The sequence below is a fragment of the Giraffa tippelskirchi genome, chromosome X (genome assembly GCF_054371585.1).
Source record: "Giraffa tippelskirchi isolate mGirTip1 chromosome X, T2T-mGirTip1v1.2.pri, whole genome shotgun sequence".
Classification (NCBI taxonomy): Eukaryota; Metazoa; Chordata; class Mammalia; order Artiodactyla; family Giraffidae; genus Giraffa; species Giraffa tippelskirchi.
Window position 1 is genome coordinate 140,171,747 of NC_137289.1, and position 25,060 is coordinate 140,196,806.

A 25,060-nucleotide genomic window follows, 5' to 3' on the forward strand; every position below is an offset into this window, starting at 1 on the left:
ATTTGAGAACCTACACAAAGAATGCATGCTTTAAATTGAGCATAATAACCTAAGGTGTGAATTCTTCCCATACAGGTGCAAATTTTAAGATGTCTGCAAACATCATTTAGAACGTTTGCCTTATAAAAGACACAGAAACAAAGGCTGTGGTTTTTGTCTTTTTTTTTATACTGCCAATGCCTTGTACCCAGCACACAAGAAAGTGAACGTTAATAAATAAATAAATAGTATCATCTGGAATAAAAGAAGCCAGCCAAGTTCACTTTTATTCTGGACATTCCCTCAACACAAATCCTATTGTTAGACTTGGCTGACTGCCTAGAATTTTATCTGGACTAGCCCTTAACCATAGGAGAGAAGGCAAATTTTACACTACCCCCAGAATTTATCCTCCACCTACCTTCTGCACTCCATGAGATTGTTCTCAGATTTCTTAATCAATATTGAAACAAGTAAAATCTCCTGTGGCTATGAATTTTGGCAGTCTTAATGGTATCCATGGAAATGTCCTAATTGAAAACATTCAGTTCCCATTGGATCATCTTATCCCATGGAGCATTTAAGAGAATTCGTTTAAATCCTCCCACATATTTGACACCCTGTAAAGAGTCTGGCAGTGCTAAGCACATACATGATATGGGGGGAAATCTGTAATCGGTGCATCCAAAATAATTCTAGAGAATGGCTTATGGACACTCAAAACCCTGACTATGATGTGCTTGCAACATTTGGTAAATTTAGCATTTTCTCTGCAATATAAACAGCACTCTGAAGCTTATCAACAATTTCCTTTTTACTGCATTTACAAAGGACCATTTATTAATTTATGCCATAGAAGGTAAGAAGTCAGAAACTGGGAGCCCCTGGCTTTCCCACCTTTCCTCATAATTTTGCCTCACGTGTTACTTATTAAATGGTACAAAATTTCTAGTTAGCATCAACACTGCTTTTCCTGCTTTAAAGATCCAGGGCTACAAATAATAAACACAGCATCATAAAAAAATCCAGCTCGTCTATTTTTCTCTTGTCCGAGGCACATCTGTTTTGTGTTATCAATCGGTACTAGTGTGAAGAGGGTAGAAAATCAGACGCAGCCAGTAAGAAAAGCCACTTTATCTTTTTATACACCTCATCTTTTATATATATAGAAATATATATGATTTAAATTTATATATATATATATATATATATACACCTCATCTTCTTTATGTGTAAAATGGTGGTGGTGTCTGCCCCAAAACTGAGATAACTGTGACTGAACCCAGGCCTTATCCTCACCCAGCCTATGCCCCGGTGGTGTTGCTGCTCCTTCTCCTCATGCTCCAGTGCTCACTCAGCAGGAGTGACTCAAGAAAAAAAGGAAACACGAAGGCACAGAGAGAGCATGGGATACCAGCCAAGGCTGACAGAGTTTCAATAACCTGGGATTAGAAAAGCTGTACAAATATATTTATTATCAAGATGGTTCAACTTGTCATTATTATCAGCTTACTTTTATTGAGTAAACAGTTCTGTGCTCACGCCAGATGGCCAGGAGAACATTAGGAAATTTTTTCTGAAGGACAGTGCTCAGTAATCCAAAACAAGCCAAAAGCAGAATCTCCTGCTATTTGGATAACCCATCATTCACGGAAAGAGCAGAGGCAATGAAGTGTTTCTTCTTTCCTTCAGGTTTCTACCCTGATTGGGTTATGACAAAATAAAAGGATAACTATCACCAACCCCAGTACCAAATCTGTTTGCCAATATTTCACTGAATTTAAAAATCAAGGCTTTCATTTAATGACCGCCTATAAGAGACACAAGTAGGTCTTCGCTGGTGGTCACTGCTTAAGAATCCACCTGCCAGTGGGTTCAATCCCTGGTCTGAGAAGATCCCAGATGTCACAGGGCAACTAAACCCATGTGCCACAGCCACTGAGCCTGCGCGCCCTAGAGCTCGTGCTCCACAAGAGAAGCCGCGACAATGAGAAGTCTGTGCATCGCAAATAGAGAAAGCCCACGTGCAGCAACAGAGACCCAGTGCAGCCATGAATAAATAAATAAATGGATACATAAATCCTCAAAGAAAAGAAACACAAGTATCCAGGGCCCACTAGGATGGGCCTGCTCTATTGCATCCTCAGACAATGAAATACCGCAGCAAAAGAGATAGGGCACGGACACTAATAGGACATTCCTAAGAGTAAAGAGGCCATTTTGAGAGGGGACCCTCCAGTTCCAACTGCCCAACCAATACAATTAAAGATCAGAAACGACCTGGCCAGCTGACACCTTCCCAAATCCCCAACCACCAACAAAACTGTGAGAATAGTTATCACTATAAACCATGAAGTTCTGGGGTGGGGTTTCAGGTGGCAATACAGAGCCAAAACAGACACTCTTCATTTCTTGCATGTGTTCTGGTACCATCAGAGAAGTAACAGTGAGGTCACCTGACCATTCTTCCAGATTAGTAGAAAGTGAACAAGAGTCCTTGTAGCTGGCTCAGGAGCCCAGAGTCACTTACCTTCAATCCTCAGGCAAAAGTTCATTTCAGCAGGGAACGGGTCACCTGACTTCTGGCCAATTCACCTCAACAGTGAGGAACTACCCCATTTAAGTGGCGGTCTCCCGGGAGCAGGAAACCTGGAGTAGTACCCTAGAGTAACTGCCGACTCTTCAGATGAATGAACTCACACCTCTAGGAATCCTCTCTGTGTGAACCTCCAGAGAAATCCTACCCATGGTTTGGCAGGCACCTAACTAATTATGGGTTATGCAGCCTATCAAGTTGCTAATCTCTGAAAAGCAGGACACTCATAGGCTAGCCTTGGAGTCTCTTGTCCATCTACAGCCCAACTGAAGCAAGGAATCTGCTAGGTCTCAAGGTCTTGTCAAATTTGCCAAAGAAATGAAACAGACACCCAACACCATACAGCGAAGGACTAGGTGGCTCGCCTGGGCAATTTTATTGTTTGAATATTTTCAAATCTATACTTTTGTCAACTTCAGCAAGCCAGGCCATTTGGCTGTTCTACCTATAGCCTATGCTGCTATTAAAAGTAGTTCTATAAATATTCCTAACAAGGTTAGAAGAATGATTGGGAGTGGGTGAGCCCTCAAAGAACACTGATGACTCCTTACTAAAAATGAGGAGTCCTTTCTACTCTGCAAAGTGTTTCACAGTTTTGCCTCCAAAGACCCTGTGGAGAGAAGTTAATTTTGTTATGTTCACTTTACAGACAAGGGAATAGGGACACACAAAGACCACAGTGGTAGAACGTTTTTATGAACTGTGGGTCTGTAACACTGTTAGAATTTATATTCAAATTGAAATATATATCAAGGCATGTACAAAAGCATGGATGATGAGAATGAATGACTACATTCAACTGGTAAATAGCCAAGATGGAAAACAAAGGAGAGAATATAAACTCTGGTCTGCCACCTTAGAGGAGTAATTTCACCTCATCGTGCCTTTACCCCATCTAAAACACCCAAGCCCAGAGGCACAGATTATCAAACTAATGACTATTTCTGTTAACTTGCACAACAGAACTGCTTCCCTTACCAGGTTTTACAGCTACTATATAGTAACTCAGGGCAAAATTCAGAAATTGCCCTACATTATATGGCAAGTAAATTTTTATCATAGTTCTGACATGGGAGCAAAAGTCGAGTGATCTTTTCCCAGGTAACACAGGAAGTTGGTGTTTATGCTAAAACACCTTTATTATGGCATATAAAATGAGGTTACCAGGAGCTGGGGGTAGAGGGGCAATGGAGAGTTATTGCTTAGTGAGTACTCAGCTTCTGTTTGGGATGAAGAAAAAGTTCTGGAAATGGACAGATGTGACAGTTACACAACTTTGAAAATGTACTTCATGTACTGAAATGTACGCTTAAAATGGTTAAAACAATATTTTGTTTTTATTTTACTACCATACAAAAATTTTAAGGGAAAAAAATGCTTGCATGAGGAACTTCAACAGTCGTGAATGGTTAAATCATATATTAACATTTCAAAGGCAGAAAATGACTCAGGCAAAAAAATTAAAATAGTTTGGAGGACAGATGAGCCTGGCGGGCTACAATCCATAGTGTCACAAAGAGTCAGACGTGACTGAAGCAACTGAGCATGCATGCATGCACACACACTTGTGTCAATCTGAATAATTTTGAAAGCCTTTTGATCATAATTTTTCAATCTAAACACTGGATTTAGCCACTGTAAGAGGCTTCATTGTATTGATCACTCTAATACTTTATACCTAAAAACACTTCAGACTTAAGATGATACTTAAAACAAATGATTAAAATTTAAATCACCAATGAAGGGCAACGAGACATCTTATGCCCCCGCGTTCATTACCTGAGAAGAGCATGTCACTGACGCAGCAACCAGACAAAAATGCGTGATCTTCATCTAAACAAGAGAAGCCACCAACCAAACCCAAATGTGGTACATTCTACAAGATAGAGTCATGAAATGTCATTGCTCAGAATGTCAATGTCACAAAAGACAAAGCTTACAGGAACTATTTCAGATCAAAGGAGACTAAGGAGCCATGATGAACTCAACTTGTGATCCTGGGTTGGATTCTGTATCAGGAAAGAACAAAAAGATTCCTACAAATAACATTTTGGGGACAAGTGATGAAATTGGAATATAGGCTTGAGACAAAGTACTGTATCAGTATTAAATTTCCTAAATATGATTAACTTATCTCTCCTTGTTATACTCTGGAACACTGCATTCAATTGCGTTTATCTTTCCCTTTTTCCTTTGCCTTTTGCATCTCTTCTTTTCTCAGCTATTTGTAATGCCTCCTCAGATAACCATCTTGCTTTATTGCATTTCTTTTTCTTGGGGATGGTTTTGGTCACCGCCTCCTGCAAAATGTTGTGAACCTCCATCCATAGTTCTTTAGGCACTCTGTCTACCAGATCTAATCCCTTGAATCTTTTCATCACCTCCACTGTATAAATATAAGGGATTTGATTTAGGTCATACCTGAATGCCCCAGTGGTTTTCCCAACTTTCTTCAATTTAAGTCTGAATTTTGCAATAAGGAGTTCATGATCTGAGCCACATGTAATAAGACATATTAACATTAGGAAATTCATGATATAATGTATCATCATGGAAAGGATGGAAAGGATGCATCATCATTTTTTTAGTAACCTTGACAGAAATGTATGATCTTATTCAAAAAGATTGAAGGACATTCTGCAAAATAACTGATCAGTACTCTTCAAAAGTGTCATGAAAGTTAAGATAGTTTGGTTAATAATATTGTAGCAATGTTAATGTCCTTCTCTTGATAATTGTACTATGGTTATATAAAATATTAACGTTAAACAAGCACAGAGATAAACAGAACTCTGTACTATTTTTTGCAACTTTTCTAAAAGTCATTTTCTGTAAACACATCTCTTGGGTGACTGAATATTCCTACTGGATTGAACATACGTGTTAACCTCTACTCTCCCTCAAAATGCCACTACAATAATAATACAAGGCTTTTTTAAAAAGGAAAAAGAATTAAACTTACAAGCCCAAGAGAAAGGAAAAGAAGAGTAAAATCATAGTGGCTAGAAAACAGATGGACATACAGTGACTGCAGGAAGTGGAAACCAAAAAGGTCAATTCATAGAACAAACTCTGGGAAAGGACCCAACTCCCTCTGAGGTGGTAGAGCTCAAAGCAGAATATAACAGGATTTCCAACCTAAGACACCAATATTTCAGGTAGCACTAATAAAAGGCAGCCAAATAAGATATAAAACTTTACCACTTAGCATTTATCTTAGACTTAAGATAAAAGGAGCTCTTTTAGATTTAGATTTTTCATTTATCACTCACATATTCATAAAAAGGAAAATAAGCAAAATTAATTGTTCAAGGTTTCCCTAAAACTTCCTCGCATTCAGAATAGGACTTCTGTCAATCTTTTTGACCAAGAATGGTCAATGTCCCTATTTTTCCACAGTGCTATCCTCTGTGCCATCAATAGCATTCAGTGATGCAGTTATTTCTTAAAAGAATCCAGAAAAAGAAACTGGAACCATTAGTACTCAACTCTGAAATTATGTAAAGTGAGACTATTTTTGACTCCTGCTTCAAGTTTGCTGCTAAACACTAAGGAAGCAGCCAACTTACCACCTTTCTCACTATCCTCATCACTATCTCCTACCCATTCAGTTCCAAGAGTTAACAGTGCTCCACTCCAGACTCCAGTATCTTTTCCCAAGCCACTAATGCCCAGTCTGCAAGCTCTGATGCAATTTAAGATGCCACCAACTGTGAAATGCCCTAAGTTTAACTGATGGAGGAAAGGGGAACATGTGCCTCAAAAATAAATAAAACAAATCAACAAAGTGTGGTACTGGTATATTGATAGAAATACAGATCAATGGAATAGAATGGACAATCCAAACAAAAGCGCTTATCTTTATGGTCAATCAATTTTGGACAAGGATTCCAAAACCATTCCATGAGAAAAGAATGATCCAAGGACAACTTTACAATAAATGATGCTAGGACAACTGGAGAGCCATATACAAAAGAGTGGCACTGAACCTCTACCTCACTATATTTACATATATATATATATATATAATATATATATATATATAAACTCAAAAGGGATCAAAGATCTAAATAAAAGAGTTACAACTACAAAATTTTTAGAAGAAGACAGAGATAAACCTTTATGACTTTGGTTTGGGCAATGATTTCTAAAATAAAATACCAAAAACAGAAGTTACAAAAGTAAATAAACTCATCAAAAATTTTAAATTGTATGCTTCAAAGAATAACATCAAGAAACTAAAAAGACAACCCATAGAATGTGAGAAATGTTTAGGAAGTCACTTACCTGATAGAAGACCTGTATCTAGAATATATAAAGCACTCAGCATCTTATAAAAACAAATGATGCAATTTAAAAATGGGCAAAGGACTTAAATAGACATTTCTCTAAAGAAGATATATAGATGGCCAATAAGCACATGCTATCATCAACATCATCACTCATTAGCAGAATACAAATTAAAACTACAACAAAATCCCATTTCTCATCTACTAGGATGGCTATAATCAAACAGGCAGACAATAACAAAGGTGAGCAAGGATGTAGAGAAATTGAAATCCTCATATATTGCCGATGGGAACATAAAATGGCATAGGACTTTGGGAAAGAGTTTAGCAGTTTCTCAAAAGATTGAACATAGGGTTTACTGTGTGACCTAGCAATTCCACTCCTAGGTAATTAACCAAGAGAAATGAAAACATTTATCTACACAAAAACTTGTACCAAAATGTTCATAAACAGTATTATTCATAATAGTCAAACAGTAGAAATAACCTAAATGCCCATCAACTGATGAATGGATAAATAAAATGTGGCATGTCCACACAACAGAATATTACTGGGCCATAAAAAGTACTGGTACATAATACAACATGGATAAACACTGAGAACAGTGGTGGCCTAGGTATACTGGGACTGGGGATAACTGCTAGTGGTTACAGGGTTTCTTTTGGGGGTGGTAAAAATATTCTGGAAACAGGGTGCGTAGAAAAGGGAACCCTCCTACACTGTTGGTGGGAATGTAAATTGGTGTAGCCACTATGGAGAACAGTATGGAGGTTTCCTTGAAAAACTAAAAACAGAGTTACCATATGATCCAACAATCCTACTCCTATGCATATATCCAGAAATGGTGAAAACTCTATTCAAAAAGATACACGCACCCCAATGCTCACTGCAGCACTGTTTACAATAGCCAAGACAAGAAAGCAAACTAAATGTCTATCAAAAGAGGAATAAATAAAGAAGATGTGGTACACATATACAATGGAATATTACTCAGTCACAAAAAGAATGAAATAATGGCATTTGCAGCAACATGGATGGACCTAGAGATTGTCATACGAAATGAAGTCAGACAAATATCACATGACATCATTTGTATGTGGAATCTAAAAAAATAATACATATGAACTTATTTACAAAATAGAAGCAGGCTCAAAGACATAGAAAACAAACTTATGGCTACCAAAGGGGAAAGGGGATAGGGAAAGATAAATGAGGACTTTGGAGTTAACAGATATACACTACTATATATAAAATAGATAGGGAATTCCTTGGCAGCCCAGTGGTTAGGACTCCATGCTTCACTGTTGAGGGCATGGGTTTAATCTCTGGTTGAGGAACTAAGTTCCCACAAGCCGTGCAGTGAGACAAAAAAATAAAATATATAGATAAATAATAAGTATTTACTGTATAGCACAGGAAACTATATTCAGTAACATGTAATAACCTATAATGGAAAAAAATTTGAAAAAGTATATATATATATATATATATATATATACACACACACACACACACACATACATACAGGTACACACACATATATATAATAACTGAATTACTTTGCTATATACCTGAAACACAATATTGCAAATCAACTATTCTTCAAAAACAAAGAAAAAATTCTCGAACTAGATAGTGAATATACTAAAAACTAAATTGTATACTTTAAATGGGTAAGTTGTATGGTATGCAAATTATATCTCAATAAAGCTGTTATTTAAAAAGTGGGGAAACAAGAGAAAAAGGAGAAAACATAGTTTTTAAATAATTGCACAAATGTTCCAAAGTTGATTATGTTGAGTATATTAAATTCAACAGGATGAATGCAGAAGATGTCATCTTGATCATAGAGAGGATTTACTAAACTAAAATAGCACAATTAGCACAGGTGGTTTACTTAGGATTATTAAAGTATCAACTGTTTATATGTTGGCTGAAAGCCCAAAAGTAGAAAGCAATATAGTTGGAAGTAAATGGAGCAGGGGGAGTTGCAATTACTGACTTAGTGAAGAAAACATATTAACTAATAAAATGATAAAATTCATTAGGCTCCCAGATTTGGGAAGGGTTATGAATATCTGTTATGATAAAAACCAATATGGGTATAGAAAGAGAGCTGAAACTGAGTATAGTTGAGATATGCCATAGCACATGAAACTCAGCTTGTAAAAACAGTAAAAAGTGGAAGAGAGGAATGTATAATACATACCAAAAGAGAACCTATACATAAATCCAATTTGCTTTTAGTATTCAGTACAATCTCATTCTAGATGTAGAAGAATATACAATAGGTGTTGCAAACTTCAGTAAATACTCTAGGTCCTATGGGCTATACAGTCTCCATTACAACTACTCAGCCCTCCAGTCTAGGGTAGATAAGCCATGGACAATACGTAAACATCGAAGTGTGGCTGTGTGCTAAGGAAACTGTTTACAGAAACTGAAATTTGAGTTTCATACAATTTGCAAGTGTCATGAAATATTCTTTTTACTTTTTCCCAACCCTTTAAAAAGTTACAAACTTCATGTCAATGTATGGCAAAAACCACTAAAAAAATAAATAAATAAAAATAAAGGGCTCACTTGATTAAAAAAGAAAAAAAAAGTTACAAACCATTCTTAGCTCATAGTGAAGTCACTCAGTCATGCCCGACTCTTTGCAACCCCATGGACAGTAGCCTGCACCAAGCTCCTGCCGTCCATGGGATTTTCTAGGCAAGAGTACTGGAGTGGGTTGCCATTTCCTTCTCCAGGGAATCTTCCTGACCCAGGGATCGAACCCAGGTCTCCTGCATTGTAGACAGATACTTTACAGTCTGAGCCACCAGGGAAGTCCCTTAGCTCATAAGTCATACAAAAAAAAAAAAATATATATATATATATATATATAGGTGACAGGACGGATTTGGCCCACAGGCTGTGTTTGGTCATCCCCTGGCAGAAAAATGCTTTCAGTTATCAGAAACACATCAACACACACTGGTAAGCAAGAAGGAGCAATTAGGTCTTACATGGCACAATACCTACTCAGCAGAAACCAAAAAGCATACTAATAAGTATGCTGCATCTGGAAAATAGTGACAAAAACCTTTCAGAATGTTTATGGAAATTAAGTGAGTTAACACACACAAAAAAAGTTCTAAGAGTAGTACTGGGTACCCAGCAAGCCACTTAACAATTATTTCTGATATTATCAGCAAAAAAAAGAGTCATACTGACTTCAAGAGAAAATATTCAATACAAAGGGGTAATGATTCCATTTCTGCAGTAGTACAATGTATATCAGAATTTTAGCATTAACTTTCAAGTCTAAAACTCCAAGCCACAGTATTTCTTAAGAGAGTCTAAAATTCTCAAAACTAGAGTAAAGTTTATCTCAGCACTATGCTATGCTATGCTAAGTCGCTTCAGTCATGTCCGACTCTGTGCGACCCCATAGACGGCAGCTCACCAGCCTCCGCCATCCCTAGGATTCTCCAGGCAAGAATACTGGAGTGGGTTGCCATTTCTTTCTCCAGTGCATGAAAGGGAAAAGTGAAAGTGAAGTCGCTCAGTCGTGTCCGACTCTTAGCGACCCCATGGACTATATAGCCTACCAGGCTCCTCCGTCCATGGGATTTTCCAGGCAAGAGTACTGGAGTGAGGTGCCATTGCCTTCTCCAATCTCAGCACTAGAAACCTGCTATTTACATGTAAGGCAAATTTCGAGAAATAAGGTGAGAGGATGACAAATGTTTGAGAGTTACCACTCTACTAAACTGCCCAAAGGATTTTTTAAAATGAAGATCAAATGTAGGGTCAAGAATTCTTCCTTGGCTACACATGAGATCAATGCTAAAACGAGCAGGGGAAACTCACGTTCATCAAAAATCTGTTCCATTTAAGAACCTGCAAGAAATGAGTTTTTGATCAACAGCTTAGAGCTCATCTAGTCCACCTGACCACTTGCTACTTTTGGGTTTATAAGAACATGGCACTTAGGAAGAACCATTTATTGAAGAATGAGAGAATTATACTACTTGCTCCAGACTCATTCCTGTGTTGCACACCCTCTAGCACCAACAGAAAGAGAAGCCACTTCCGTATCACCATAAGAGGTGGCTTCAATCATATTTACCTGACCTGCAAAGGAAGACTTATAACTCACAATTAAACAGAGCACCACCACCTGCCCTTTACAGATAAAATCACATTTTGAGACAGTAAAACAAATCAACGCTCATTTCTATTTCACAATCATAAACAATGGAACACTGACAAAGCACCCTGCTAAACATTCACCAAACCACCTGTCACCAACATCACCCTTGAACACAAAGGGCTATTTTTATGTAGTACACTACTGAGATAGATAATATCCCATTGCCATGGCAACAAGTTTTCCAGAAGATATGCTAGCCCATAAAGAATGCAAATGAGAACGAAGCTATTTCTTTGCATTTGAGTTTACTATGCAGTATATGAGGAGGATTCTAGGTTTTTATGAGCCCTGGTTTGCTCAACAGGGCCTTGTTAAGTTTGAGCAATGTACACACACAGACACAGACACACACACAGACACACACAGACACACACACACACACAGACACACACACACACACACAGACACACACACACACAGACACACACACAGACACACACACACACACACACACACACACACACACACACACACACACACACACACACACACACACACACACACACACAGCGCTATTTGGGGATGAAGAAGAATCCCTACAGGAATCCTATCCTTCAGAGAAAAGAAAAAAGCTAATGTAACATAAGGTCATATGCCTAAATGTTATAATACACTTTCTACTCCCCTGAATTAACTCATCTCCAGTCCCAGGGTGCCCTTTCCCACCATGTACAGCCAGTCCTCGCAGAAACTCCCAGAGGTTAGCTCCATGGCTATATGTTTCCCAGTGCCCTGAACAAGAAAACACACTGCAATCCATGGAAATGACTGCCCCACTTTGATCGAAAAGCTCCCATATGCACACCCCCTATAGCCTCAAGGCCTCCAGTGAGAAGTGGGAAAAAGCCCTCTCAGCCCTCCTAGAGGGCAGGGCTGCAGGACCACAGGCTCACCAAACACAAGCGGACTCTCTCACCTCAAACCAGCCATGTCCCTTTCTTCTAAGGATCCAGAGTGCTGGGTTCCAGCCCAGATTGCACCCTGAGCTGGCCCTCCATCTGTCACCCAGAGTCACCCCCAGCCCATTGGCCCACACTCTATCCAAGAGGCGGGCCTCTGTGAGCTTCTACCTGCAGGCTCCCATGCTTCCAGCCTCCAGAACAGCAGCCAGCAGGGGACAGAGCCGAGCCGGGCACGTTTATCCCTCAGCCCCCCATCCCCCTCACTGCCAAGGACATGCATGGTCTTCCAGACTACTGTTCATGTAGGCAAAGCACCCTTCGCAGCTCCAGCAGCAGCAGCAACATTCCTGCCCTCAGAACCAGGGAGACCAGGGGCCAACCACCACCGCGGCTGCTCCACACCCCAGCGTTCCTGCTCTCAATAAACCCTCTGGGTATGCTGTCCTGAAGGATGCTGATGACCGACCCCAATTTCTGATGGCTTCCTTGGCCTCAAAGTTGAACTGGGTTGGCCCTTAGACAGTCCCATGTTCTGCTTGACCCTACCATAGAAACACCTCAGAAATGGTCCAAACCGTCCTCAGACACGCACCCAGAGAATCACCCCTTCAAGCAATAACTCTCACACTTACACAGAACTGTCAAGGAAACAATAGCCACTGGGAGGTCATAAGGAAACACCCTTTCCTTTTTAGTTTGTCTCTAACAAAAACAATTCCATAACACGACACTGTAAATCAACTATATTTCAATAAAATAAAATTTTTTAATAATTTAAAAATAAAAACAAAGACTGGTGATTTCCTGATGGTCCAGTGGTTAGGACTCCATGATCTCACTGCCAAAGGGCTGGGTTCAATCCCTGGTCAGGGAATTAAGATCCCGCAAGATACGCAGCATGGCAAATAAATAAATAAATAAAAACAAAGACTGAATTCCAACTCAAATAAATTAATAAGAAGTCACTTATTTGCATGACCGTGGGCAAGTTACTAAACCTCTGCACCTCTGTTTTCTTCAAACTGGGGATGATAGCATCAATCTTGTGGTTTGGAGTTAAATGACATGAGCCTCTACAAGTTATGTGTGTGTGTGTGCTCAGTCGTGTCCAACTCTTTGTGACCCCATGGATGTAGCCCACCAGGCTCCTCTGTCCATGGGATTTCCAAGGCAAGAATACTAGAGCGGGTTGCCATTTCGTTCTCCAGGAGATGGTCCTGACCCAGGGATAGAACCCACATCTCCTGCATTGGCAGGAGGATTCTCTACTGCTGAGTCACCTGGGAGGTCCTCTACAAGTTATAGGACAAGGTAGAATACATGGTGATCAGTTAATAAATGGAAGCTGCTACCATGATTGTATAGATGCAGACACCATGTATCTACAACCAGAGCAGATTCTGCCCCCTGGCAATGTCTGCAAACATTTTTGGTTGTAACAACTGGGGAAGAGATAGATACTAGCATCTAGTGAGCAGCAGAGAAGGCCATGGCACCCCACTCCAGTACTCTTGCCTGGAGAATCCCATGGATGGAGGAGCCTGGTGGGCTGCAGTCCATGGAGTCGCAAAGAGTCGGACACGACTGAGCGACTTCACTTTCACTTTTCCCTTTCATGCATTGGAGAAGGAAATGGCAACCCACTCCAGTGTTCTTGCCTGGAGAATCCCAGGGATGGGGGAGCCTGGTGGGCTGCTGTCTATAGGGTCACAGAGTCAGACACGACTGACGCGACTTAGCAGCAGCAGCAGCAGCAGTGAGCAGAGCCCAGGAATGCTGCTAGACATCCTACAATACATAGGACAGTGTCACTGCAAAGGATGACCTGCCCCATCAGTGGTGCTGAGATGGAGACGCTCTGATCTAGAACAAACAATAAATTAAAAGAAGCTAAAACATCCATGTGCTAAATTTCACGCACTTCACTTCCATTGCCATCTCTCAGTAACAGGATGATAAAATTACCCGACTGCAGAGCGTATGCAAAGGATAGGAGTCCAAATATTTTAAAATAATTTTAAAGAGATCCTAAAGAAAAAACAAACTCAAAAGGCTAGTACACCAAACATCTTCAGGGGCAAAAAGCTGTTCATGTATAATCATCTGTTTTTCACTGAACTAAGCAAGAAACAAAGAGATCATTGTATTAAATATGTTCTTTTGAAAGCATCAGGGGCAAGCATTACACATTTAAGAAAACCTGCTTTTAAAAAAACAAAAATAATTCTTAATTGCTGGCATTTATGGGATTTACTTCAATTAGTCAGGAAATTAACACAGGTAAAACACTCAATTATCCCCAGGAGGCTGAACAAAGATATTTTTCTGTCAAGCAAGGGCAAAATGTTACAAGTGAATTAAGTCAAAGCAAACATTTACTACTAGCCTAATATTAATGGCCTCTCTTGGTCCTGAATTAAATTATTAGGATAGTTGAATTTCTCCAGTCTGTAAAAACCACTTTTTCCTATAAGTCCATGTTCCAGCCAGCCTCCGAATTAGACATAGTAAGTGGTAAATAAAACAAGCCAAACAGCCATGCTCCAGAGGAGTTCTCTGGAGTGAAGCAAGACTGAAAGGACCAGATAGAAAGGTCAAGAGCAGAGAAGGTTCAAAGCCAGGACTGCAGCAGTGACTTGAGAGTGAGGTCCTAGAGGAAGCAGCTGAGCATCCATTCACTCTGGGCTTCCTTCCCCCTTACAGGACAGATGGGGCACTGGAGGTGGGGGTGGACCACGAGAGCCTGATGGAATCTCATTCCTGATCTAGAATTGGCAGCAGTGTTGCTACCATTCTGACTTTGGAAACAATGAGCAACGAAGAACTGGAATTTCTAGACACCTCATAATTCTTTTGCACAGGGCTTCTTAACAGTTTTTGTGCTTTGACCCCTGTGGGCAGCCTGCATGCACCTCTTCTCAGAATAAACTTAAATGCATAAAAGTAAACACTTAAAATACACATGATTATTGGGAAACCCCTGATAGTTCAGTGATTAGGACTTGGCACTCTCACTGACAGGGCCTGGGTTTGATCTTTGGTTGAGGAATTAAGATCCCACAAGCTGAGGGGCATGGCCAAAAGAAAATAAAATGCACAGGATTATAGACAAAATACACTAAACTACAGTTACCAAAATATTAAAAAAAACAAGTTTGTGGTGGAAGTACATGTGTTTTTTAACACAATGATAAGATCAGCCAGCTGATTGTTTTTTATCACTGAAATACCTGAAACAATTGTAATATGATTTTAAAAATTCTATTTCTATCAAAGAGACAATTCAAAAAATTCCAGAGACAAATGAAAACGAAAGTACAACAGTCCAAAACTTATGGGACACAGCAAAAGCAGTTCTAAAAGGGAAGTCCCACACCCTAGGAAACAGCTCAGTTCTGAGCAACCCAGTATGACTGCTTTATGGTCAAGGTCCCCTTCTTGTGACTTCTTGTGTCCTTACAAGGTGGGAAAGGCTAGGGATCTCTCTGGAGCCTTTTTTATACAGCCCTAACCCCATTCATGAGGGCTCCACCTTGATGGCCTGAGCACTTTTTAAAGGCCCCAGACATGTACCAAAGCAAAGAATGATATAAATACAAAATACTAGACACTTTGCATTCAGGAAACAGAAAGTATGAAAACACCTGCTAAGGAACCAAACCCTCTTTAAAAAGTTACCAATAATTGCGAAAACAACTATAGGGAATTCCCTGGTTGTCCAGTGGTTAGGACTCAAAGCTTCCACTGCCAGGGGCCCAGGTTTGATCCCTGGTTGGTTAACTAAGATCCTTAAAGCCACATGGCACAGCCTAAAGAAGAAAAGATTCAAGATTTCCTCAAAACCAATTTTCTATATCCTTAATGTAAGGCTGTTATGAGTGTGACAGTAGGACAATGTTCAAACCCATCTTGTATTTCTAATCTTCACTTTGTTACTTCTTCAATCTCCCCATTGGTTTCCTCAACCTTATGTTAAAGACTAGCTTGTAAAAAAATAAAAAAAGACTAGCTTGATGATACGAAACCATCATTCACTCTTGCCATTTAACCATAAATCATGAGTATTAAACCCATATATGTTTCCATATCCTCTGACCACTCCCAGGTGCCCTCAAATATAAAGTCTATGAATCATATGATGTCTGAGACTTGCTTCAGGTTAAAAGTGGGGGCAAAGAACAAAAGTAGGAATGCAGATGGAATGGAATTGACCATCTATTGATGGTTGTTGAGCAGGGGTGGCAAGTGCAGAGGAGTTTAATGTATTAGTCTGTTTGCCTGAGAGTTTCCATTTTTTAAAAAATGAGAGAAAAACAAGCCTATGAAAGTTAATGGATTAATTAACTCAAAGGTCCTCTAACACTCTCAAGAATAGAACTGTGCTTTTTTATATCTATGAAGGCATTTTAATGTTTGTACATGTTTAGAACAGTCCCCTAATCATGAGACACTCTATATAAACAAAAATGCCACCTAGTTTCCATAGGCATAAAGGCCTCATAAAATAATGAGTCATGGTACAAGTAAGTAATGAAGACTTTTTAAAAGGAAACATAAATGAACTGCAGCTACATGTGTCAACAAGGACAAACCTCAGAAACAACAATGAGAGGAAAAGCAAGTTTTGGAAGGTTACACAGAGTACTATATTCCTTTTAAGTTAAAAAGCCATACAAAACAATTTATCATTTTAGTGACACGTATGTGTATATACGTATGTGTGTGTATATACACACGTATGTATGTACATACTATATACATATATATATATATATATATACACACACACACATAAACATGTAATAAAAGTACAAAAACTTTTATAATCATGCACACCAAATTCAGGACAGTAGTAACCTCTGGGGTGAGGAGGAAGAAGAATGGGACCAGAGAACGGGTCACAGGAAACTTTCACATTAATTAGGCTGTTTTACATTTTATGCTGAGTAGTGGGTACACAGTTATTGTTGGGTAATACTCTAGTTTTACACACCTGAAAAGTTTTTTATAAGAGTTAACAAGTTGCTGCTGCTGCTGCTGCTGCTGCTAAGTCGCTTCAGTCGTGTCCGACTCTGTGCGACCCCATAGATGGCAGCCCACCAGGCTCCGCCATCCCTGGGATTCTCCAGGCAAGAACACTGGAGTGGGTTGCCATTTCCTTCTCCAGTGCATGAAGAGGAAAAGTGAAAGTGAAGTCGCTCAGTCATGTCTGACTCTTAGCGACCCCATGGACTACAGCCTACCAGGCTCCTCCGTCCAAGGGATTTTCCAGGCAAGAGTACTGGAGTGGGGTGCCTTTGCCTTCTCCATTAACAAGTTACTATTATGCAAATATCCTCCTTTTAACCAAACAATGGTTTGGCTCTGGAACTTCCTTAAACTGCAGGCATTCCTTCTCTTTTACAAAAAAAGAACACTTTATCTGAAACAGCACATATTCTAGGTTACTGTTTTAGCATGCTGGCCTCTATCTCCCTAAAGCATATGTAACAAAAGGATATGATATAAAGATGTAAAAATAGAAAATTGTTTTATTTGCATCAAAAAATAGCTCTAGCTAATAATCTAGCAACTGGAAAAAGTTCACAGGAATTTTGTCTTTTGCCTAGTTTTTTTTTTAATGATTAAACAGTTGCTTCAAAGAATTTCAAGAAAACCTTTAAATATGACTTCTTCCCAAAGATGAGTCTAGGTAGAGAAATTTTTAAAATATCCTCTACTTCTCATAGCTTTCTTTTATTTCTTTACTTCAATCAAAGCCACTCAAACAATCAGACATCACTTACAAGCTTTTTTCCCATTCAATGATTTCCCCTGATAATACAGAATCAACAGTATTTTATAACTATTTCCTTTAAAGTCTAAGAGTTAACTGGAAGTCAATGAAAGACAAATACCATATGTATGATATCAATTTTATGTGGAATCTAAAAACAAACAAACAAAAAACTGGAACTCATAGATAAAGAGAACAGTTTGGTGGTTGCCAGAGATGGCAGTGGGTGAAATGGGTAAAGGTGGTCAAAAGGTACAAACTTCCAGTTATATAATAACTAAGTCCTAGGGATGTCAGGTACAGTATGGTGACTATATTTCATAATGTATTGTATATTTGAAAGGTGTTGAGTGTAAATTACAAAAGTTCTCATCACAAGAAAAAAATTTTTGTAACTGTGTGCTGATGGCTATCAGTGATCATTCAACAAAACATACAAATATTGAATCATTATCTTATATACCTGAAACTAGTATATCATATTTCAATTACATCTCAATAAAAAATACATTATCTCAAAGCAAGGAGTTAACCATCATAAAAATGAAAATTCATTATGATAACTACCTGAAATATGCACAACATTCCTAAAGACTAAGACATCATCCTAAAGAATAAATATTATAAAGGAGTCTATGTTGTTGTTCAGTCGCCCAGTCGTGTCCAACTCTTTGCGACCCCATGGACTGCAGCATGCCAGGCCTCTCTGTCCAGCCCCCCATCTCCCAAAGTTTGCCCAAGTTTATGTCCAGTGAATCGGTGATGCCATCCAGACAACTCATCCTCTGATGCCCTCTTCTCCTTCTGCTCTCAGAATGTATGTATACAGTTTGTTAATTCATTACATCAAACAGAAAACTTGCCAGTTTCATATGGATACTTAGGTTCCAGCTGTTATATTTTCTTACTCAAATTCTGAGAAATAAAAACATTTGCACTGCAGGAATTCCCTGATGGTCCGGTGGTTAGGACTCCAGGCTTTCACTGCCAAGGGCCCAGGTTTGATCCCTGGTCATCAGGGAACTAATATCCCACAAGCCTCTTGGCCAAAATAAATAATAAAAACCATCTGCATTGGAATGTAAGCTCCATGAGGACAGGGATTTGTGTTTGATTCACAGCTGAAACCTCAGCACCTCGAATAGTGATCTGATGCTCAAAAGAAACTAAAATACCTCAAATACACGTCCAATCCAAGTCTATGCATTCTACTAAAATGCTGGCCTTTCAATACAAATGAAATACTTCATAACCTGAAAAACCAATCCCTCTAACATTTGTAATTCTTTGTCCTGAAGCATTTAAAACTACTTACCTGTTTCTCATTCATATTTACTTTTTGTAATTTAAAAGTATTTTATTCTAACATTTTTCTACCCTGTACTAGAAACCTGTTTTAAAATAAATCAGCACCTCTTATAAAGAGACCAAAAGGCCTTTTAAAGTGGGCTATTATGACACATTAAAATATAATTCAAAACAGAAAATGAGCTTTTCTGTTCTTCACTTTGCCGACAAAGGTCCGTATAGTCAAAGCTATGATCTTTTCAAGTAGTCATGTACAGATGTGAGAGGTGGACCATAAAGAAGGCTGAACACCAGCGAATTGATGCTTTCAAACTGTGGTGCTGGAGAAGACTCTGGAGAGTCCCTTGGACAGGAAGCAGATCAAACTAGTCAATCCTAAAGCAAATCAACCCTGAATACTCAATGGAAGGACTGATGCTGAAGCTCAAATACTTTGGCCACCTGATGCAAACAACTGACTCATTGGAAAAGATCCTGATGCTGGGAAAGACTGAAGGCAAAAGGAGACGAGGGCAGCAGAGGATGAAATGGTTGGATGGCATCACTGATGCAACAGACATGAACTTGGGCAAATTCCAGGAGATGGTGAGGGACAGGGAGGCCTGGTGTGGTGCAGTCCATGGGATCACAAAATGTCAGACACAAGTTAGCAACTGAACAACAACATCATGACGCATTAAAATACAATTCAAGACAAAAAATGAGCATATGGAAAGATCCTAAGCATCATATGTCATTAGGGAATTGCAAATTACATCAACAAGATACCACTACATACCTTCTAGAATGGTGAAACTTGAGAACACTGACAACACCACATGCTGATGATGATGTAGAGCAAGAGGACCTCTCATTCATTCCTGGGGGAACTGCAAATGGTACAGCCACTTTGGAAGAGAGTTTGACAGTTTCTTACAAAACTAACACTCCTACCATATGAGCCAACAATCACGCTCGTTGGTATTTACCCTAAGGGGTTGAAAACTTAAGTGCACACAGATGCTTGGGCAACTTTATCTATAACTGCCAAAGCTTGAAAGTAACCAAGATGTCCTCCAGTACGTGAATGGATAAACTGTGGTGCATCCAGACAACAGAATATTATTCAACACAAATAAGAAATGAGCCAACAAGCTATGAAAAGACACAGAGGAATCTTAAGTGCATATTACTAAATGAAACAAGCCAATCTGAAAAGATTACATACTGTGTGATTCAAACTACATGACATTCTGGAAAAAGACAAAACTATGGAGACAATAAAAAGATCAGTAGTTGCCATGGGTTGGGTGTAATAGCAAGGGATGAATAAGTAGGGCACAAAGGATTTTTAGGGCAGTGAAACTACTCAGTATGACACTACAATGGTGGATACATGTCATTACACATTTGTCCAAAATCAAAGAATGTACATCACCAAGAATGAAACATTGCCGGGAGCCAGCTCACGAGATCCCACCCATGACAGAGTCATGAGGAGAAGGACTGACGAGCAGAGCAACTCAGGGATTCTCAAGAGGCTGCCTCAGTGCTCACCTTAAAAATGACATCTCTCTTTCTGATGCTTGCTATAATAAACCTCTTCTATTTTCTGTGACTTAGGCAAAAGGCCTTCCCTGATTCCCTTCTAAAATAGATCATTCTGAAACCTCAAATCAACAAGGCCCCTGAACGGTAGCACCCTAAATAAAATTATCTGGGATATAGAGTATGCTGATCTAAATTCCTTTTGCTAACATATTGGTTTGTTTAATAAATGTACCTGTGCCTTTGGAGCTAATGTGCATAACTGCTCCCTAGTAATAAAACAGCATTGAGAGCCCCCGCACAGAAAGCCCCTATGGGCACAAAACCCTTCACAGGAAAAAAGGCTTGTTAGGAAATACAAAAAATAGTGCTTTGTGAAACTGTTACTTAATCTATATTTACTCACTATGTTTTTACTCTTAACGTATTTAGCCTATATAATAAAAGCATAATAGTTAGAGATTTATATAAGTAGAAGTTTAGCTTTAATACAAATAATAAGACAATTGTTGATTTAACTGATGATTCTAACTTAGAGCTGAATTTCAGCTTGCTGTTCTTTGACTTTATGGAACTACATTCTTTTCTGTTAAGCTCAAGGCGTAGAGTAAATTACCAAAAACAGGTTTTACCTTGAAACTTCCTGTTGATGAATTCTTTCCTGATGTGCCTGATACAAAAGTGTTCTGACTGATCAACCCTTAACAATGGAGAGTCACAAGATGTTAGCAGGCCCCCAGGCCAGAAGATGATGTAAACAAAATGAGGCTTTTGGTAACTAAAGACATGCAAATGGCTTCGATGAGGGTCGAAACTGCTGGCCCACTGAGCTAACTTGATAGGCCCATTAAAATATACCCATTAAGCTAAGTTGGTATGTCCCTTAAGCTGAATTGGTATGACTCTACTTTACATTTGTTTCTATATACCACTAAAAATATAAAAGCTGTCTTAAAAACAATAAAGTTGGAAGACACTTGGAAACGCTGAGACTCGCTGTGTCTTCTCATTCGTATCGGCGATGGCATCCATCCTGAGGGAACCCCTGGACCTGCTGGAGCTGGACTCCGGCAAAACATAATGTAAACTACGGACTTTGTGTGATCATGATATGCCAATGCAGGTTCATCAATTATAAAAAACGTATCACTCTGGTGAGGGTATTGATAATGGGGGGACTGGCTATGTGTGGAGACAGAGTATATATGGGAACTCTGTGTACCTTAACCTCAATTTTGCTGTGAACCTAAAACTGTTCTGAAAAGATAAAGTCTGTTAAAAGAAAAAAAAAATATATATATATATATATATACACACATACGTATTTCAACTGAAAAAAAATCCCTAAGATAACTCACTTACATAACAATGTAACAGGTGTAGTGATTTATTTTTATTCCAAGGAGGATACAAAATTAGGTATTTTTATAGAACATGTACTTCAGGTAAGATTTTCAATCTTCCTGGAACATTATGGTAATCTTAGTTGTATACCTATTAAAAAGAAAAAAAAAATCCGTTACCATAGAAACTACCAGGGCTAGTTAGTGCCTCCCCAAATGGGGCAGTTATACCTGTTGGACCACTTAATTAAACTTACAAGTTCCTGTTTAACAGGGAAAGGCTAAAAACATCTACATCTGTTTTAAAGACTGATACACTTATGGGGTAGTGAAAGTCAAGACAAATTGAGTGCTCGTGCACGTACACACACCCAGACACACCACACCACACACATACAACATGGTTAGTAAAAATTAGATGGCTGCTGGCTTTTTTTGAATCTCTTCTGATTACATTACTCTGTCCAGGATGCCTTTGATGTTCATCTTCACCTGTACAAAGAATACTGGATTACTGCATTGTGTTAGGTTGGGCTTCCCAAGTGGCTCAGTGGTAAAGAACCTACCTGCCAATACAGGAGACACTGGAGACAGAGGAGCCTGGTGGGCTACAGTCCATGGGGTCACAAAGAGTCAGACACGTCTGAGCACACAGGTTAATGGGGAAGGAAGTCTTGTGTTTTGCTGGGCTGCATAAGGGAGCTCTAAAGCTCGTAGAGATTTATTACAAGCAATATTCTAGGGATGTCCCCTCTTGCCAGCATCTTTTGCAAGAAGGTTTCAACTAGACATCAAAAATATAATCTCATTCATACAAAGGCACTGTGCCTTGAGTTCTTTTTAAATCTTAAACACCCTGGGTTCTAACACCAGGAAAGGCTCCTCCTCAACTTCTTAAGAAGTCAATCAACATAATTCAGATTTAATATGCCTACCATCTCTTATCACACTCCATGCATTACTGACAACAAAATAAGCCTTTTAACAGATGCCCAGCTGTCACTTACTTGCTGTGTGGCCTGTCATTTATTCCTCTTTCAGTTGAGAAGTAGCAACAGCATTTAATAAATTATGCTTGGGAGTATTCTGAGGGCCTCATGTAATAGCCTTGGTTCATGTTTTAAAATATTGACTTTTCCTCTACCTGGTCAAGTTCAGCTGCTCAAGAGCAGAAGCCAAACTGTCTCCAAAGCAAAGACTTCTTAAGAGACAAACAGCCATGTTAAGGTCTGTGGATACAAGTTATATTTTCAGAAATCTTGAATTCTGAAAAGTGAGAGATTACAGAGTGGCTAAAATTATGCTCAAACAGACATACACATGCTCCAGCAGTATAAAATGCAGTCTTAAATGATTTTTTAAAATCTACAAATAATGATATTGCAAGTGAACCATAAAACCCTCAGTACTCCTTTGGAACCTGATTTTAAAATATCACTCCCACTCTAAATATACAATTGCTGTTAACTTTCAAACTGCCTCCATCTTTTTCTTTCTTTTCAGTTTATTTCTTTTTATTGAAGGATAATTACTTTACAGAATTTTGTCGTTTTCTGTCAAACCTGACTCCAGCTTTTAAGAAAAACTTCATTTCAGATTTGGGGCCTGGTATTAAGAATCTTATCACAACGACGTGCTAGTAACAGCAAAACACAGACAAAGATGCTTATCGCTCCACGGAAAGCACAAAAGGAAAACTGCATCTACTGTTCATCATCCCCCTCCTCCTTTTCCAGGTATGGAGCAGCCAAAAGGAGGTAGCTATGACACACATTACTTGGCAATTTTATTTCAAGTCCAAATAATGGTAAGATGGGAAACTACAACTGTCCCTCACCGTGAATGTTTGGGAGCCACGTCTAGTCCTAATAGGAAGCTTAGCTCTGCCTTGACAGATGTCCTCTTGCGGCCCTGTGTCCCGGTTCTGCAATTTGTCATTAAGCTGTTCAGTTTAACGCTAATATGCAGAAATACGTTAGTACGCCAATGTACAGTAAATTCGTGTATATTACAAGTAGTATATAAAGCGGACAACATTCAGTCGTGGGCCGCCGGCCACACACACACCCTTCAAGTTCAAATCCTGCAAGGCACCCAACTGCCCACTCACCCAGGAGAGGGAAGGGCAGGAGCGGCAAGCAGAGGTTACTCCAGACACCAGGCAAAACAAACACTAGTTACAGAACAAGGCAAACTTTGGGTCTGGGAGGCTGCAGAGATCCCAGAAACGGCCGGGGAGAGGAGGGAGTGTCCGTCTGTCTCAGCGGAGGAAGATGGGAGCGCACCCAGCACCGCTGAGCTGTGGAGGAGGCTGGTGTCCCTTGGGGAACAAGGGCGTCGCCGCCATTCTAGGATGCGAAGCCACTCTCCGCGACCTGGCCGAGGCCTCCGGGTGCCTGTCGGCGGCCCTGTCGCCCCACCCCGCCCCCTTGTCCCTGCAGAAATGGTCCCCACAGACTCACAAGGGCAGGGGTGCGGGGACCTACCTGGTGCAGCGTCTCGGCGGGCAGCTGCGACGCCCGGAACAGGTCGGCGACCGGGCCAGCGGCTGCGGTGGCCGCGCCGGGGGCAGCCCTGGCGGCCTCAGGGGGCCCGGGACCGGGGCCCCCGCCTGAGGCGCCAGCGCAGCGTGCGAAGAGCTCAGAGTAGCACTGCTGCTCGCCCTCGCTCAGCAGCAGCGGCGGTCCAGAGCCGCAGAGCCCGCCCGCCGCCGCCTCCATGGAGCCTGAAAGGGGGCCAGGCGGAGCACGGTCCCCAGCTAAGGCGCCGCCGCCTTCACCACAGCCTCCGCCGCTCCGGCCTCGGTCTCGGCCGCCGCCGCCACCGCCCCCACCGCCCCCACACCCCGCAGCTGCCGCGCGACCGCTTCCTCCCGGCGCGCGCCAGCCCCGCCCCCGGACTTGAATGTTGTGCCTCCGCCGCACGGCACATGGAGACAGGCGCGGCACGAACCAATCGTGGCCTAGGATCGCACCATGGCCCCGCCTCCGCCCCGCCCCACCCCGCCCCACCCCGCCCCACCGCGCTGGGCCAGGTAACTAACTCAGCGTGCAGCCTGCTCGGCGAATGGTCACCTGCTCCGCCCGCGCTGCAGAATCCAAAGGGCCAGAGCCACAGTCATTCCGCGTCCACTCTGTG

At 40.4% G+C, this 25,060-nt stretch overlaps 1 protein-coding gene across 5 annotated transcripts in view; it reads right to left on the reverse strand.

Annotated features, from left to right (window-relative positions):
* REPS2 (RALBP1 associated Eps domain containing 2) overlaps positions 1 to 24,838 on the reverse strand; it is a 238,727-nt gene extending 213,889 nt beyond the window's left edge. For 2 of the 5 annotated variants that reach the window (XM_081564694.1, XM_081564693.1), the window contains exon 1: positions 24,409 to 24,822. In XM_081564694.1, coding sequence (XP_081420820.1) covers positions 24,409 to 24,642 — 234 coding nt within the window. In that variant the 5' untranslated portion in view covers positions 24,643 to 24,822. Of the gene's footprint in view, positions 1 to 21,941; positions 22,074 to 24,408 lie in introns of all 5 variants that reach the window. The other 3 variants (XM_081564696.1, XM_081564697.1, XM_081564695.1) reach the window with 3 other exon arrangements.
* Between the last annotated feature and the right edge of the window lie 222 nt (positions 24,839 to 25,060).